General features: G+C 38.0%; 1 protein-coding gene across 1 annotated transcript in view; it reads left to right on the forward strand.

The window, feature by feature from the left end:
• The window catches only part of LOC107561528 (ankyrin-2-like), a 168,761-nt gene extending 152,865 nt beyond the window's left edge, over positions 1 to 15,896 (forward strand). Inside the window, 9 exon segments of the mRNA XM_016245991.1 lie at positions 773 to 3,823; positions 3,825 to 6,209; positions 6,821 to 6,898; positions 7,253 to 7,384; positions 8,677 to 8,823; positions 8,969 to 9,149; positions 9,241 to 9,316; positions 12,446 to 12,529; positions 14,675 to 15,896. Of these exon segments, the coding sequence (XP_016101477.1) occupies positions 773 to 3,823; positions 3,825 to 6,209; positions 6,821 to 6,898; positions 7,253 to 7,384; positions 8,677 to 8,823; positions 8,969 to 9,149; positions 9,241 to 9,316; positions 12,446 to 12,529; positions 14,675 to 14,689 (6,149 nt within the window). The 3' untranslated portion in view covers positions 14,690 to 15,896.
• Positions 15,897 to 15,952: the final 56 nt, after the last annotated feature.

Consider the following 15,952-nt stretch of genomic DNA (forward strand, 5'->3'; position numbering starts at 1 on the left):
TGTATATCAAAAAAAAGGTTAAATAGAGTATTTTGTATTATGTGTGTGTGTGTGTGTGTGTGTGTGTGTGTGTGTGTGTGTGTGTGTGTGTGTGAATGATTTATGGAACTGCTCTTTGTTTACCACTATTCATCATTGCCACTACTAATATTAAATAAGAATAATAATAATTTCACTTTCAGTTATGATAAAAAAAACATTCTGCTTATGTTGTTTTTTCTTTATTTCCGCGTTCTAAAAACACTTTTTTTGCTGTATTCAATTTTAGTTATATCACTTGCTTTCTTAAAAAATGTTTTAATGAGTTGTTTTATTAAGCTCTCTCTTGAATTCTCTCTTTCTTTCTTTCTTTCTTTCTTTCTTTCTTTCTCCCTCTCTTTCTTTCTTCTCTAGACATGAGTTATACATGAGCAATGTCTACTTTGTGTCACTGTTTTTCAGTACATGTCCCAGTGTTTGGGTTGGCTTATTTCATCTCCCTTTTTAATTATCACAGTAGTTTGTCTTTTTTGTTTGTGTGTGAGTGTCCCGTTGAACCAAACGTGAACAAGCAAGTTTCCTGCTTATTCTTCTGTTGTCTTTAAGAATTGGTTAGTATTTACTTTGCAGTTGTTATTCTTCCACAAGTCCAGTAGACTATCCACTCATTATCCCACAGTCCACTTAGCTTTTTGTCATCTTGATGAATTTATCCCTTATTTCCTTTTCCAATCTCTGTCCCTTTAATTTAAATTTTGGTTAATTTGCTCCTTAAATGTCATCCAAATGGAAGATGATGAAGACAATGAAAAAACTGAAACCTCATTCCTGAAAACACAATTGATCCGAGACTCTCCTGCTCTTGCAAGTCCAGATTTACTCTCTGAAGTGTCAGAGATGAAACAAGACCTTATCAAAATGACTGCTATTCTGACCACTGATTCCTCAGTGAAAACGGGTCCCATGCAAGGGGATTATTTAGATAAGGGGGTGGAGGAGGTGTCAGCAGAGCCTTTTGAGATAATGGAAAAAGTCAAAGAGGATTTGGAGAAAGTTAGCAAAATTCTGAGAAGTGGAACATGTGACAAGGAAGAGTCTGCAAAAACAGACAGCCGTCCATATAGGAAGGATGAGGGGTGGGTTCTCCTAACGGAAAGTGAAATCGAAGAGGCAAAAATGATGGCTGCCTTTGAATCTCAAGAATCACGTCTAAAGGAAGTTCGAGTCAACAGAGGATCACAGAGACCAAAGGGTGCTAGGGACAGGCCTGGCATAGAGACTGTTCCCAGTGCTGAAGTTAAGGAATACTTATTGGATGCACCTGAAACATCTAGGCCTACATCCCAAGAGTCTCCATCACAGCAAAGGTTCACTGAGGTTGTTCTGCGCAGAGGTGGTCAAAAAATAGTCCCTACAGTGGCAAAAGACACTAAGGCCCATACAACAGAAGTAAAAAAGCCAGTCAGAAGAAAAGGACCTCAAGGCCACACCGATGAAACCCAGTCATTTAGCACAAAAGAAAGCATTGCTAGTAAAAGTGCCAGGAAGTCTTCCAAAGGGGATGCCTTTCTACCAGTCCCTGGAGACCAAAAAAAGTATCCTGTTTCACCAGTTGGTGAGACACCAATCGGTTCCATTAAAGAGAAAGTTAAGGCTCTTCAAAAGAAAGTAGAGGAAGAACAAAAAGGTCAGAAAAAACGAACAGGCCAAAAACCTCTATATACAGCTACAGAAGCTAAAGCATCTTCTGTTGTCAAAGATCAGAAAACATCAGGCCTGACTTCTTCACCCCAGAAGCAGTCTCCTTCTAGGTCACGAAGCTCTGAGCCTGGGAGACTAGAAGAAACCATGTCTGTGAGAGAACTAATGAGAGCATTTCAAACTGGCCAAGACCCCTCAAAAAGAAAATCTGGGCTCTTTGAGCACAAAGGGCCTTCCAAAACAGAATGCACAATAGTGAGTAAACCAGAGGCTATCTTTACAAAGTCACAAAGTCTACCCCAAGCACGCTCACATGAAGAAGTGTCTCTTGATGTTTTAAAGCCTGAAGATCACCATGAAGAAAAAGAAGTCAAAATTAGTCCACACATAAAATACTCTGAAGACATTGAAGAAGATACGAGTCAAAAGAGTCGTCAGCATCCACAGGAAAAGAGTGGTGAGGCTTTGGTTTCTGGAATCGTGTCAGCAGGTCATTTTACTCACTCAAGCATGACAACAGCAATTCCTCAAAATTTGTCAGAACAGCGCAGAGATATATTGCCTGATAATGGTACAGAGAACAGTGCGTTTTATGCCATCTCTGACAGCATTAGACATGAAGCATTGGTCGACTCACCCAATGCCAGCCTCGCTGAAGTGGAAGCTCCTTTGAGTTCTGAGGAAAGTTACAAACATGAGGGCATGGCTGAGACTCCAGAAACAAGCCCTGAGAGCCTCTCATTATCACAGAAAAAAACAGCTCAGTCTATACTTACAAAGACCACAAAATCAGTAGCAGTCACCCCTAAAGCCAAGACAAGTAAAGTATATGTTTCCTTTTCTACTGAGATGAAGACAACTAATGAACAGGCATCTGAAGCTACAGTTCATCATCCATCGTTGAGCCATGCAGTGGATGAACCAACAAAAAGTGAGTCTATATCTATTCCTCATGCAAATAGGGGGGTGAACTTTGAGGGGGAAAAAACTTCTGTTGATAAGGATATTGTTTCTGTGTCATCCAAGACATCTAAATCTCGAAAACTGACAAAAAGAACATCTGAAACACTAGAGTGTTTTTTGAGTGATGAGGAATCCTTTGATGGTCAACCAATACCAACCTCTGCGGACTCCCTGGCCTCAAGGGCAGCTACACAGGATCATGGTGGTTTAGTGCTACCTCTTAGTCACCAAGATTCAGAGAACCTTAGTCCAGTAGCTGATGACTCTTTTACTATTAGCCACAAGGACTCTTTAGAGGGTAGTCCCTTGATGGAAGACAACTCTTCCCATAAAACCCCAGACTCTATTGAGCCTAGTCCAACAAAAGAATCCCCGTGTCTTGACTCTTTAGAAAGCAGCCCCATAGAGATGAAAACCAACCTGGCTTTTCCACCTACAGTAGAACAACCCAGTGTGACCACAGGGCCCCTGACATCCTCCAAAGCCCCTGAAATCCCACCAGACAGTTTGCATAGTAGAATGCTCAAAGAACAGGAGGGTAATGCCGATGATGACAGTTGTGAGCAGACGTCCCTGATGACAAGTTCGGGTAAGAGTCCTCTCTCACCTGACACACCAAGTTCTGAAGAGGTAAGTTATGAGGTCAATCCTAAAACCCCAGACCCCATGGTCCTGATTGTTCCCTTTAAACCATCAGTAATCCCAGAGGAGACAGTAGAAGATGACGAGTTGAAGTGTGGCCTGACACAGAGGAAAATTACTCAAGAGGAAGAGATGTTTAAAATGGCTGCCAAAATAAAAACATTTGATGAAATGGAACAAGATGCAAAAGACAAAAATGACAATAGAAAAGATAGTGAATCCTCTCAGACCTTGGTAGCATCTGATGCAGGAGATGACAGCTTCAAATTGTTTGGGCTTGCATCCAAACATGAAACATCCTCTTTGGGTGATGTTGGGTTTAGGGAACTCAAACAAGCCTCAGAGATAGCACGGTCTGTTGAACCGATCATTAAAGTACAACCTCCCTCTCCTTTTCCAGCAGGTATTCATAAGATCCCCCAAACACCTGATGACATTCAACAAACCATGGCCCACAGTGCAGCATCTTCAGCTGAATCAGCAATGAGGAGACCACAGTCTGTCTCAGAAAAGCATACCATAAAACCACACCTTCAAGAGTGAGTTGAAGTGTGGCCTGACACAGAGGAAAATTACTCAAGAGGAAGAGATGTTTAAAATGGCTGCCAAAATAAAAACATTTGATGAAATGGAACAAGATGCAAAAGACAAAAATGAAAATAGAAAAGATAGTGAATCCTCTCAGACCTTGGTAGCATCTGATGCAGGAGATGACAGCTTCAAATTGTTTGGGCTTGCATCCAAACATGAAACATCCTCTTTGGGTGATGTTGGGTTTAGGGAACTCAAACAAGCCTCAGAGATAGCACGGTCTGTTGAACCGATCATTAAAGTACAACCTCCCTCTCCTTTTCCAGCAGGTATTCATAAGAGCCCCCAAACACCTGATGACATTCAACAAACCATGGCCCACAGTGCAGCATCTTCAGCTGAATCAGCAATGAGGAGACCACAGTCTGTCTCAGAAAAGCATACCATAAAACCACACCTTCAAGAGTCTCTTAGTCAGAAATTTAAGGACAAAAATTATGTTGATTCAGAGTTAGTACAGCTGAACAAAACTGCCTCTAACAGCAAAAATCTGGTTGCAAATATAACTGATGAACAAAAAGAGCAAAGCTTAAAAAGATCAAAAGGAATTCAAGAAATGTACAGTCATGAACAACAGAAGGAGGCAGCTAATTCCCAAAATGTTGACTGCAAATCACATAGTCAAGAAGAGTCTAATGTAACGGATGAGATTAAAGGGGATTACATGAGGCATGCAGGGACATCTTATGTTGATATTTGTAGTGGCAGCTTAGATATTGATTCTATTCCAATTATTATTGGGCAAACAAAAGAAACGTTTAAACCAGAAATATGTATTTATGATGACACAGAGGAAGATAATGCTGAGGAGGAACCTCCTAAGACTGAATCTAGAGGAGTTACAGCAAAAGCAGAGACAGACGCCTGGAATTCAACGCGAGAAGATGATGATGCATTTGCAGCAAGAGTCAAAGAGGAAGAGCAAAAGATCTTGGGTCTGGCTGTAGATCGGCATTCCCAAGGGGCTACTTCAGACATAACACCATCAAGGACACCCACTGAGGAGGGTACACCAACAAGCGAACAAAATCCTTTCCTTTTTCAAGAAGGAAAACTTTTTGAGATGACAAGAAGTGGTGCGATAGACATGACAAAAAGGAGTTACGAGGAGGAAGGTTTTGCATTTTACCGAATAGAGCAACCCATTGTAGAGGTCATAGCTGAAGAAGGAGGTAATGAAGCTGTTAGAACATCCAATGATGCTGAGAATGAGATTGGTTGTAACCTCTCTTTGCAAGTAAATGCAGAGGAGGATGAAGACCTCCTTAAAGAGGCTGCAGATGTATCTGTACATTCTCCTGCTGGGGATAACCTGACCGCAGCTGCAAAGTCAGATTTTTCCAAATCTAGACCCCCCATCAAATTAGATATTTCTGCCTCAACCAAAACCTCAGAGAAGAACCAAACAATGTTAGAAATTAAATCAGACAAAGTTATGAGTGAGGTACATTTTGAATCTGATCCTGGTTCCTCTGACACTGTCATAGCCAATGTCCAGACAGCAGTGTCAACAGTTACTAGATCAGTTCGTTCCCAACAAGACCAAGAGTCCTCAGATTCCTCCCCAGATGATCAGCACTCAGTAATAGAACAAACCAAATCACCTGAAAAGACAGAATCCCACAGTAAACTTGCATCTAAGCATTACACTGCAGCATCTCTATCATCTACGACTAGAAAAGATATGTCCACCTCCAAAGAGGGAGAGAAACCAAAATCCCGAATCCCTGTTAAGGCCAGCTCCCTAAGGTCTGAATGTGAAGAACTTGCCACGGATAAGAAGTCAAATTTGCCCATAAAACCTCAATCAAGGAGAAAATCTGAGACAGACACAGGCCCATCCATAGCCTCCAGTTTAACAAAGTCTTCTAAAGTCAAGAGCTTCTGTGAAAGTGATTGCACCAAAAAAACAGCCAAAAAGGGCCAGAATCGTCCAACAAACACTGATCTATCCAGCACAACTAAGACACTTCCTTCGAAATTACCAATCAGGGGAAAGCCTGACCAGCCAGTTCAAACTTCCACACCAGCAAAACAAAAAAAGGTTCAGCGAACTGACACAAACAAACAGTCCATTCCATTTTTTGAAGAGATTAGTCATGAGGCAGCTAAGGTAGTGGAGAGTTTGGCTCAGGCAGAGAAAGACAAACAGGAGGCTGTTGCCTTATCTGACGATGAAAGCAACACCATCAATGCCTCAGTAATAGAGAGTGAACCTTTCACTTACATCCAAATGACTTTCCCTGAGGATTCCTTGGTTATTAGGCCCAGATGGGACAACCCCGTTGAGACGCAGATGGAACAAATCCCTGCTGATAGAGTCCGAAGTCAAGGTATCCCCCATCTCTTGGGGGCCATTATCTCTTTCTCATCTACCTTAGCACCTCAGTGATGAAAGTGCTGCTTCTCTGTCTTCTATCTAATGCTTCAACTCTTCATAGTGGTACTTTGATGTTTGTGACTTTGTGTCTCTTTTTCATTTATCTGACTTAAATCTCAACATTAATATAAAACCAAATGCAGTGGGGGGTATTTATCTAGTGTTTTTGCCAATATATTCATTGACTACATATAACATTATGACAGAATTGGTTAAATTTAAAACATAAGTTGTAAGGTGCTGTTGATACATTTTTTTCTAATGTTCGCATATCCTAGGATAATTATTCATAGTATTTATTCATGATTGATAGTTTACCTAGTATTTGCTCATTGCTTGAAAATGAGTCTAAAATGATAATGGTTTCTGTTGTGTATTTGCTCAGAAATGTTGGCTTAAAAAGTATAGTAAAAAATATGAATTGATGTATTTTCTGCATGAGAAAGCCAGTGACCTTATTTATCTTAACATTAAATGATAAATTGTAAAAAATAAAATAAAAAAAAGTTCTAGTATTAGATTTGTGTTCTTATGTGGCTCTTGCTGCTTTGCTGGAATTTGCAGTAGATCCACAAGATGAGGCTGACAGGAAAGAGGGTCGCCTGGCTGTAATAGCAGACCACCTTGGTTTCAGCTGGTCAGGTAAGTGGCTTTTTTGAATATCAATTAACCAGCTTACAGAAGTTTGTCATTACATTAATTCATTTACAGTGACTTAGATGTTGACAAAGCAATACAGTAAGTATACAAAATTATACAGAAAGTATTCATATAAACTTTAAACGGTGCCTTGGTTTCAAAATGTTTGGGAACCACTGCTCTATACTCACATTTTTTCATTTGTTTGCAATAATTGTCATCACTACTTTTTGTCTTTGTAAACTTTATTTCAGCATATACTGCCTTACAGTCATTAGGACACTTTGTTTCATAAGTATACTTTGTTGATCTGAATTAAATGCATGATTTATTACCAATGTGTTTTTGTTCAATCAGAATTCGCTCGAGAGCTTGAATTCAGTGAGGTACAGATCAATCAGATAAAAAATGAGAATCCAAATTCTGTACAAGACCAAAGCCATGCCCTCATAAGGCTATGGAAAGGAAGGGAGGGCAAAAATACTACAGGTAAGACTACTGATCATGGGTTTTCCATTAGTTTGTATCTAAATTTGCATTGCAGATAGCAAACAGTATTAAATCTGAGATTTAATAAAAAAAAATATTTTAAAGTTTTCTGCTCGGCCACCACAAATGTGCAGCACCCTTCTGAAACCACTTTTCTGTAATTAATTCAGCAGCAACTGCTTTACAAATAGAATTCAATAAATGTTCTACAATTATATTTAAAAAAATGCATCATTGAAAATTTTTGGTTAAAAAACATTTGAGCAAGTACATAAAAACAGTGTCTAAAACAGCACTGTTGCATAGAATTTGAACTAATCAGCTATTTGGTGATGAATATGGACTGTTCTAAACAGCAACCCTTACTGATCTCTGTGAAATTATCAAAACATCAAACTCAGTGAGTCTGCAATCAAAAAGGGAAAGCGACAGAGCCTGTGACAAAACAAGATCTGAACCAGAGTGGCAGATATGATATTTACCTGCTCAGATTATTTTTTCTGATATAGACTTTGTCGGAATATCTTATTTATTGTCTTGGTGCAGCATGACAAATCTGCACTTATATGGTGATCACCAGTAACCATGGGGTAAGCATCATATTCATCCACGCTGTACAGAAGTGCCAAAAAACAACTGATGTAAAAGAAATACTCTGCAAGTAACATGCAACTTTGTTTCAATTTCATAGAAATAGAGAGGCCAGTGTTCTGTAGTGCAGCTTTGATTATTTATTTCTTCTTCATTTTGGCACTTAAAGATATAGGTCACCCCAAAATGAAAATTCTATCATTAATTGCTCACCCTCATGTCGTTCCAAATTACGGTTGAACCACTGTTGTCACATTGACTATTTTATAGATGTACTTACTACATTTCTGGGCCTGGGAACGTTTCAGTTGCATTACTGTCTATGCAGGGTCAAAAAGCTCTCGGATTTCATAAAAAAAATACCTCAATTTGTGTTCCGAAGATGAATGAAGGTCTTACGGGTTTGGAATGACATGTGGGTGAGTAATTATTTATATAATTTTCATTTTGGGTGAAATATTACAAGCAGACATGTAACATAAAATAGCCATATTTTACCACCAGAACATCATGCTCTTTTGACTTGGGGTAGTGTTGTGATGCCCAGTGTTATGTACATAGTAAAAGGAAACAAATTATGATATTATGGCATTGTGACTGTGGGTTCTGCCAAAGAAGGAGGATCACTCACATTGTCTGGTTGTCTGGTGCATTCTAGTAGACACAAATATACATAACATAATCTCTCCACGTATCAGCAGAGAACACTTTGATGAGGACACTTTCAAAAATAAATCGTGTGGACATTGTTAATCTCATCGAAACAAAAATCATCCAGTCCAGTCAAGACCAGTCATCACACACCTATGCAGAAATTGAGCAAACCATATCATTGGATCATAGTGAAGGTATGGATGATAATAACTTGAAACTTATTTGGTTGGTGTTTTTTAATATAGAAAGTCACATTATTATTCATCACTTTTCCAGAAGAATCGCTGAATTTTACAATGATGTTACAACATCTCAACAGAAACTATGTTGGCTTTGCAGGTTTTTCAGCCCTACAGGAGGACATGGACAGTCCCAGGCCAGATCGGCGAGCAGAAGTCACACAAAAAGGATCAGAACTTGGACCTCTGGTGGCATCTGTCGAGGATCTCTTCTGCAATGTATCTTCCTTTGATGATTCCAAGAAAGAGAGGTTGCTGACAGACAAAGAGATGGGTTCAGAGTAAGTTAATTCTATTCCTGACCTATACCATAACTTTTATTTTAATAATACACTGTAATAAGTTATTTAAATTTGATTATCTATTTGTCAGGGTGGTCGGAGCCTCAGCACACAGTTCCTTTGATATGGTTGGACTGAGGCAACAATTCCCAGGCAATATCAAAAAAGTAAGTCCCTTCTTTAACCTGTACAAAGCTGTTCCCTGGAGACCGCAGTCTCACGTTTATGGCCCAGTTTACAAAGGTGGTACTATTTCCAAAGAATCATCAAACAATACCAGACCTGCCAACCTGTACGCATTTTGACCTTAAAGTACCCTGGTACGATTAGTCACTCTAAACTACGCAAAAACCCGGTGACCTGTCCATGCACAGTAAACAAGCAACAGAAAAAGATGAGGAGTTCAACCAATCAGTGCGTTTTCCGTGTTTTTTTATTTCTCTCCAAACTGGCTCTATTTGTGGGTCCGTGAGTCGTGCGCTGAGATGAGGAAACACGTGTATGGTATTTCCTGGAGTCGTGAGCTCTATTTCTTCGGTGATGCATATGTGGACTTTCTGCGCAGGGGCGCCCTCTGGTATCCACTATGAATGAAACAGACATTACATGTGTTCATAGCACTAAATAATGGCCAATCTATAAAAATAATACTTCTCTCAAAATAAATTTAAGGTAGACATGTGATAATGCATGTTTTTCTACAGTGTACATCAATGTACTGGAGTTTTACGTAAAGTATACTGGAGTTTGCTTTTTTTAAATAGCATTTAAAATCTCTAAAAAGAACTCTGTTGTGCCAAACCATCAGAACCAAACTGAAAACTGTGTTTAAAAAACGGAGGTATTTATTGAACCTTAGGCTAACTGTATTGTTGCATTCCTACTGTTTACTCTAAAATATTGTATAACAGGAATATCACAAACTGAGTGCAGACTGAGTACTAACCTATGAAAAATATTTAACATGAAGTCTAGCATTTTGCACATTGTGCAATTACGATTTTGACATTAGCCATCAAGGAGCTTCAAGTAATGTAGGAATAGACTATATGACCCCCGGTATCACCCCCATATCAGGATGTAACAGGATGATGAACAGATTGTTCCAGCCATTAATTCAATGGAAGGGTACAAGCTGAGAAAGAGACAAACAACCCTGTCAGATTTTGGGCACACCCTGCTGGAATCTGTGAATGCCGAGGCAGATTACGATGAGTTGTCTGTGGAACTCAAGCAAAATTCAGAAGATTATATTACCTCACCTGTTTCCAGTGCAATACATTTCTTTACATCCCCATCAAATGTAAATACAGAAATTGCATCTTCCTTACCGAATAAATATGAGGCTGCACTTCCAAAGAAACCAAGTGAGAGTGAGGATTATATACAGCGCCACATTGAGGAAGTTTCTGACAGATTCTATAGAATCCTTTTCTATAGAATGAGATTTCTTCTGTGGATGAAGGGAATTGTAACATCATTCCTGTCTGTGTACACGAATCTTCAGATGTTTCCAAAGATATTGATGTTAATCAGTTTGTAATCATAGAATTGTCCACTGAAGGAATACAAAGAATAACTCAAATAATGTCCAGTCCTCTTCAACAACCTAGCATGTCTGTTGCACTTGAAAGTGGAACAGGCATCGGGGTTGTGTTCTCTCCCCACTGCTCTTCTCCCTCTACACCAACGACTGCACATCTAAAGACCCCTCTGTCAAGCTCCTGAAGTTTGCAGATGACACCACACTCATCGGCCTCATTCAGGACGGTGACGAGTCTGCTTACAGACAGGAGGTCGAGCAGCTGGCTGTCTGGTGCAGTCTCAACAACCTGGAGCTCAACACGCTCAAAACTGTGGAGATGACCGTGGACTTCAGGAGAAACCCCTCTGCACTCCCCCCACTCACCATCATGGACAGCACTGTGACTGCAGTGGAGTCATTCAGGTTCCTGGGCACCACAATCTCGCAGGACCTGAAGTGGGACACTCACATTGACTCCATTGTGAAAAAGGCCCAGCAGAGGTTGTACTATGAAAAGAGATACATGGAAAGTTCACAGCAACAAAAAGAAGATCTAGGACATGATTTAAGAAAAACTGGCCCCTCAAGATGACAAAAAAATGGTAAGAAGTTGAGCTTGCAGCTGTCAATATTGTGCGTTCATAACAATATATCCCAGGAGTAATGTAGTGTCATGTCTGCCCTGAAATACATATTTTTTCAGTTCTGAATCTACTAACAAATCAAGACTAAATGGACAACTCTTGAGGAGTGTGCAGTTTACAAGAGAATGGTCAATTTTGAGAATGTTTACTAATTCACCATAATGGTTTTGATGTATTTTTAAGACTGCTGTGTTTGTAATGAGACTTATGAGACTGTAACTCCCTGGCCTGTGCTAACAAACTTACTCAAGCCCTAATGGAACATTTCAAAACATTTAAATACGAGCAAACTATTATTTGGTGTTTTGATTCACATCAATAAACATAGTTATATGTGTGCACCCATTGCTTTCACTTAGCTGAAGTAACTTAAAGTGTTAGATATAATGTGACAACTGACAAACAGCAATTTTTTTTCTTGACTGCATGTAAATGGAACTTCCGGAGTACAGGCTTTGCATGGTGTGACGTGCAAGTGTATGAGATATACAATACTACTTAAGACATGCCACCACAATGCATCTCTGCTATTCTTAGGAAATAGCTGAAGAACTAGGTTTGCTGTCTGATAGTTCAGAGGAGGAGGTGTTGACCACCAGGGTGGTGCGGTGCAAAGTTATAATTCAGGTACCTGTTTTGGGTGTGTGCACTGATGTCATTGGACTCCCATTTCCATATTTTGGTATGATATGGAACATTGAAAGTGTTTTCATTTGCTGTTACAATGATGAAAGACTAATATATATATATATAAAAAAAAATTATATATTTTTTTCATTTCCCATAAAAATTATTTCTCTTTCAGGACTGAGGTTAACCCTTTCCATTAGCATTATTATTTTCACTCTCATAGTTTGAAACAAAAAAGAAAATATTAGTATATGAATTGTAAGTGAATATATAGTAAGTAATAAAAAATATATATAAACAAAAACTCTGACTGTATATCAATTTCTGTGAATGTGGGTGGAGTCAGTTACCATTATATTCTTACAGAAACCCTAATGGTCTCATTAATGAAACAAAACACATTTCTTGTCATTAACTTGTTCAATTAAAACAGGTTTTATAAACACATGAATTAATTTTGCTTGTGTTACATGTATGATTTTTATTCTATTTTTTAGGGTGACGAGATGCCCGAAATCCCTCCTCAGGCTGTGACAGAAGAGAAATACACTGATGAGTATGGAAACATGGTGGTCAAAAAGGTAAATGCTTTAACTTTAATCTTTTCTGTGTCTTTTCACAGATTCAGTCAGCACTATGTAATGTCCATATTTGCCCAATATTTGTTACAGTTGATGAAGTAAAAACCCTGCAGCATAATCATTTTATTTGGTTAATTGTAGGTTGCCTTTAAATAATGCATGCTATTTGAAAGTAATGTGAATTATCTTAACATTTACTATGAAAATGTCGATTATATTTTCTCTAAATAGTTTAAACTTACTTTAAATAGTGTTTATGCTGTGATGAATTATGAACATTGGAGTGTTTTAGTTTATATTTTAGGTTCTTTACCTAATGTTTAATGGATTATTGTAGTGTCATGCATTTTTTTTTTCTGTGATTGACATCTTCATTAGCCATTGCTTAGTCTCAGCCTCAGGCCTGTCCGCTACCACCGCTACTTTATTACAAGAGTACCCTACTAATCCAGATACAATAATTGAAAATAATTATAATCATTTAAAAATTAATTTAAAGATAATATAATAATGTTGTGTAGTCTTTAATACTATAGACACAGACAGTTTTACTCACTGAAAGATGTATTCGTCATAATATTCGTCAATTATTACTTAATTATTGTATTCGAGTCTTACACACATGCTATACAGATAATGTAGAAAGAGTCGTGCATTCATTTGAGTGATGACAGCTATTAGGGGAGTGGCTTGATGGAGCGCAGATAACATGATTTTGACCCTTAAGAAACTTTAACTAATGCTGTCATGTAACAAATCTGTTCAAATATAAAATTAAATGAATTGCTAATTACTACATTGAAATAAAAATGTAAAGCCTGTACAAATATTAGAAATCGTGAATATAAATAATTGGGAATCATGTAAAAAATAAAAACAGTGCACATTTAATTTATCAATTATTACATTTATGTAGTTTTATCAAGTTTTTTGTCAGGTGTCTTTTTTAATTATATGATTACGTTGTTGTCTTGCCGCCAGCCAGCATTCCTGATCGTGGTTCCGAGTATCGATACATAGCCCCTTTTAAACCAATCCATGAACGCGCAATTATCTCAGATAACTCGTTTGAAGAACCGAATTAGCCAGATCCTGATTAGCACGATGATATCATCTTGGATGTAACATTTCATCTCGGATTTAATAAGCGACGTACGAAGTACGGGCCCCAGGACTACAATCGAGGCACTTGATTGAGTTTAGAAACAGCACTTATTGATATAGTGAATACTTCCTTTGGAGTGGACTTTGTGCTTTGTAACTTTGCAGATCTTTTTCATGTACAAACAGCAACATTGCGCACTAAAGGAAGTTGAAAATGTAAAAAAAACTAAAACATAATAGGAACCCTTTAAGATGACAGACTGTTTTCACAATTTATTCATAATTTTAAAAAGTTATGATGCTAAACCAGAAAATGTGGGGGTTTAAAATATAAGAGACTATGCAGGTCAAAATGTCATTGTAGAGGCATGTTTGTGTGAAAAACCACCCTGCTTTGTATGCTATAGCTACAGTGTATTATTTTACTAACATCTCATACTCACTTGACCCATTTCTAAGCACCACCTCCATTACTTTTTGCATGTTGATAAGTTATTTAGATTTATTTTATAAGGTTTTCAATGCAATTCAGATTTTAAGAATGCATTCAACATTGTATTGTTCCTGCATGTACCAGCCTACACCAGCACAAATTAGTTTGTTAGTTCAGGCTGGTTGTTTATACTGGTTTGCTGCTGGTCTATCTGGTAGATCAGTATCTATAATTAAACATTATAATTCACTTTTTAGTGACTGTTGCCTCTATTCTGACCTGATTTAATGTATAAATTAATTAAAGGTAAATTAACAATTATTTAACGTAAAACTATAATTGCCTCAGCTATAAAACTGTCCAAACACATATGACTTCCACATTAAGATATCTTATCTAATAATATTGCAGACAGTCACAGCTGCTAAAGTAGGATTGGTCAATAAGGCTAAGTGATATGTCATTTGAAGTTATATATTTGTAATGTCTGGAAAGTGTAAGTAAACTGTTAAGGAATGGTAAACAAGATCAACATGTAATTAACTAATCATTCAATTTTAAAGATGATCTTTTCACACCAGTTGTGATTCTGCAATGTTGATTTGTAGGACCCCGATGCATAAGACACGCACTCAGAAAAGCACAGTAGTGAAGAATGGCCAAGCCAAACAAACCCACCTGGAACGACTGGAGGACACCCCAGATTCCCTGCGACCTGATGACATACAGCAGCAGCTGCATCAGCTGCTTCAACGCTGCTGTACCCCAGAGGTGACTGAAGAGCCTGGTGTAGGGCAAGATTCAGATGCAGGAGAACAGGACAAACAATAAGGCACCACCTCCTGCTATGAGTTGTGGTGGGCATTTAATAGAAATTTCTAAAAATGTATGTCTGTAGCCCTTTATAATAACACAAAATAATTCTTGACTTGCTTACCAGATCCCTTTTATTTATTGCTTGAACTTTTCATTCATGGCAAATAATGGAAACATTTTAACTGCATTATGGCTGAATGTCTTTTTTTGTCTGACTGAATTAATTGTCTCATTTTGTGACCAAAGATAGTGTTATCCGAATTGCTGAGTGATTTGTATGAAACGGAGATGATTTTGTGTGTGTATGTGTGTCATTTTGGTTGCTGTGGTATTGTAGAAGCAGAACTAAACATAATAATGGAAAATGAATATGGGTCAGTTTGGATGCTGAGCTCATTGTCTAGCCACTAAAGATGTGAACACATTTGTAAATAATGGACTTTGAAAATGTTTAAAAACACTGTCATATACTCTTTTGTCTCCTGTAAGTGCTGTACAACTGCATCAATGGACTGCTGTAATTAAAAACATGTCAGATTACTTGCTCAAAATCTTTCAACAGACCTGATAAAATATCACCATAATATCTTTGGGGCATGTGAGTTTGTAACCACAGTTAATCAAGAGCAAGCAATCAGCTATCTGATATAACTGGCTATGTATTTATACTGGCTATGACTGAGACTTAAAAGCAACAAATATATGTCATGCTGTAGTTTTTCTTAATCCCAGAATGCTTCTGAATGATTTTTACACAGATTACATGAGAATTTATCAGTTTTAAGTGGATGAAATTGCTTGTTTTTTCCCCCCATGTTGTCCACTGTTAAGGTATTTCATAGTGAAAGAATGCTGTCATTATCTATACGTCCAGTTATTTTGTTCGTCATTGACCTATTTGTTTTCACGAGTAACATTGTCTAATTGTCTAACCTATGTACAGAATATGTATGTGTGTGTTCTCAGATCACCTCTGTGACAATGCAACAGTTTATTCGAAACATTTTTTCTTTCTTCTTTTTGAATGAATGTTAAATTAATTTTCTGTCATTTTGTGCAGCCCCCCCCCC

Source organism: Sinocyclocheilus grahami, unplaced genomic scaffold (assembly GCF_001515645.1).
Source record: "Sinocyclocheilus grahami isolate Dianchi unplaced genomic scaffold, SAMN03320097.WGS_v1.1 scaffold777.1, whole genome shotgun sequence".
Taxonomy (NCBI): domain Eukaryota; kingdom Metazoa; phylum Chordata; class Actinopteri; order Cypriniformes; family Cyprinidae; genus Sinocyclocheilus; species Sinocyclocheilus grahami.